The 1,498-nt window shown below is 38.3% G+C and overlaps 1 protein-coding gene across 1 annotated transcript in view; it reads left to right on the plus strand.

The window, feature by feature from the left end:
• TMEM131L (transmembrane 131 like) overlaps positions 1–1,498 on the plus strand; it is a gene marked incomplete in the record, with an annotated part of 40,233 nt that overhangs the window by 17,142 nt on the left and 21,593 nt on the right. The window contains 1 exon segment of the mRNA XM_072406836.1: positions 1,043–1,105. Coding sequence (XP_072262937.1) covers positions 1,043–1,105 — 63 coding nt within the window.

Here is a 1,498-nt window from a genome sequence, read left to right on the forward strand (position 1 = left end):
ATTGAGCTCAGTATTTTCTCCAGAAATGTTTTAATGCTGGGTGGGAGAAAATTGTAGGTGGGTGGCAGTTCTCTGTATTGTGACCCAACTTTTCAATAACCACCCAAAATCAGTCAGGTGGTTACTGAAAAGTGCCGGGTATGGTGTCCAGCTAAAGGGGCCAGGCAGAACACTGGAGCTGTCTTACCCTAACAAGGGGTAGTGTGATCTCAACCTGGCTGGAAAATGTTACCATAAATGCATCTCCACCATATAGTTGGGTAAAGTATAAATTTTAATTTAAATATGTTCTAGATGCAATAAAAACTAACAGTTTGCAAAGCTTTACACCTTTTCAAAATCCTGTCTCCCATCAGCATGCTGTAGAAAAGCAGTGGTCTCTTTGCCGAGGTGTAATGTTTCTCCTGTCATGTAAAACCTCAGTAGTAGGTCAGTAGTAATCAAAGTTCGTGCTCTCTGTTGAGTGAAGTGTCTGACTTAAATAAGTGGTGTCATACCTATGTAGAGAGACGACTGCTTCAAAAAAAAACCCCAGTAGTTATGTTCTACAGCATACTGGCTGGGAATTATCTTACATGTGACTGCTTGATAACAAAACTGTAACATATTGCACACCATTTTGTTTTGATGCACTTGAAATGTATTTAAACAAAGTTTGGTTGGGTCCTTTTGCAGACCTAGTAAAGCCATTTTCCATGGCATTCAACAACAACCAGTGCTATTTTACATTTGGTTATATTGTTAGCTTGCTAGCAGTCTCAGTTGTCGGTCATATTGTCAGTTGGAGACATCCAATCAATGCAAGAAGATAAGGATTTATGATATACATAGTACAGTAACAGATAAAAGAATGAGTCGCTACAAATGAGTACAAAAAATGTAAATGTTGAAAGCTTGACCCACAAGACTTCTAATTTTGAATGAATATAATGTTTATTAATTGTTGTCCCTGTAATTGATATAGCACAGGTTCTATAAATGTAATATGTTTGTGCACACGTATGATTGTTAGAAATCTGACCATGGCTGTGTTCTCTTACAGTATAGCAAGGCCTAGTGGGAGGGCCTTACACCTACAGCCTTCTGTACTGGATTTTGGAACCCAGTAAGTATGTGCTGAGGAAAGCATGTGCATTTTTGTGGCAAGTATATAAAGTATATTTTGTTTTAATGAAAACATTGTGAGAAAAGCTGACATGAATTTAGCCTTCATTCCTTCAAAATTCCTGGCTGTCTATTTTCTGCCCTGGTGGCCAATTTGTAATGGGTACAGAAAGTAAAGGGAAATTTTCAAGTGGCACCTGGACAGCAATTAAAATACTTAGCAGAAGGCTAGAACAGTAAGAGTTTTTATTACAGTGTGTTCAGATGTTATTACTGGAACAACATGTATGCATATGAATTGCCCCAAGGATGCTATGCAAATTATTTGTTGCCATGTATGTCCCCGCTGGTGAGAAGAATCCTTTTTGTCTGTCCTGGTGACACCTTTATTTGG

This window comes from Pyxicephalus adspersus, chromosome 3, assembly GCF_032062135.1.
Source record: "Pyxicephalus adspersus chromosome 3, UCB_Pads_2.0, whole genome shotgun sequence".
NCBI lineage: Eukaryota > Metazoa > Chordata > Amphibia > Anura > Pyxicephalidae > Pyxicephalus > Pyxicephalus adspersus.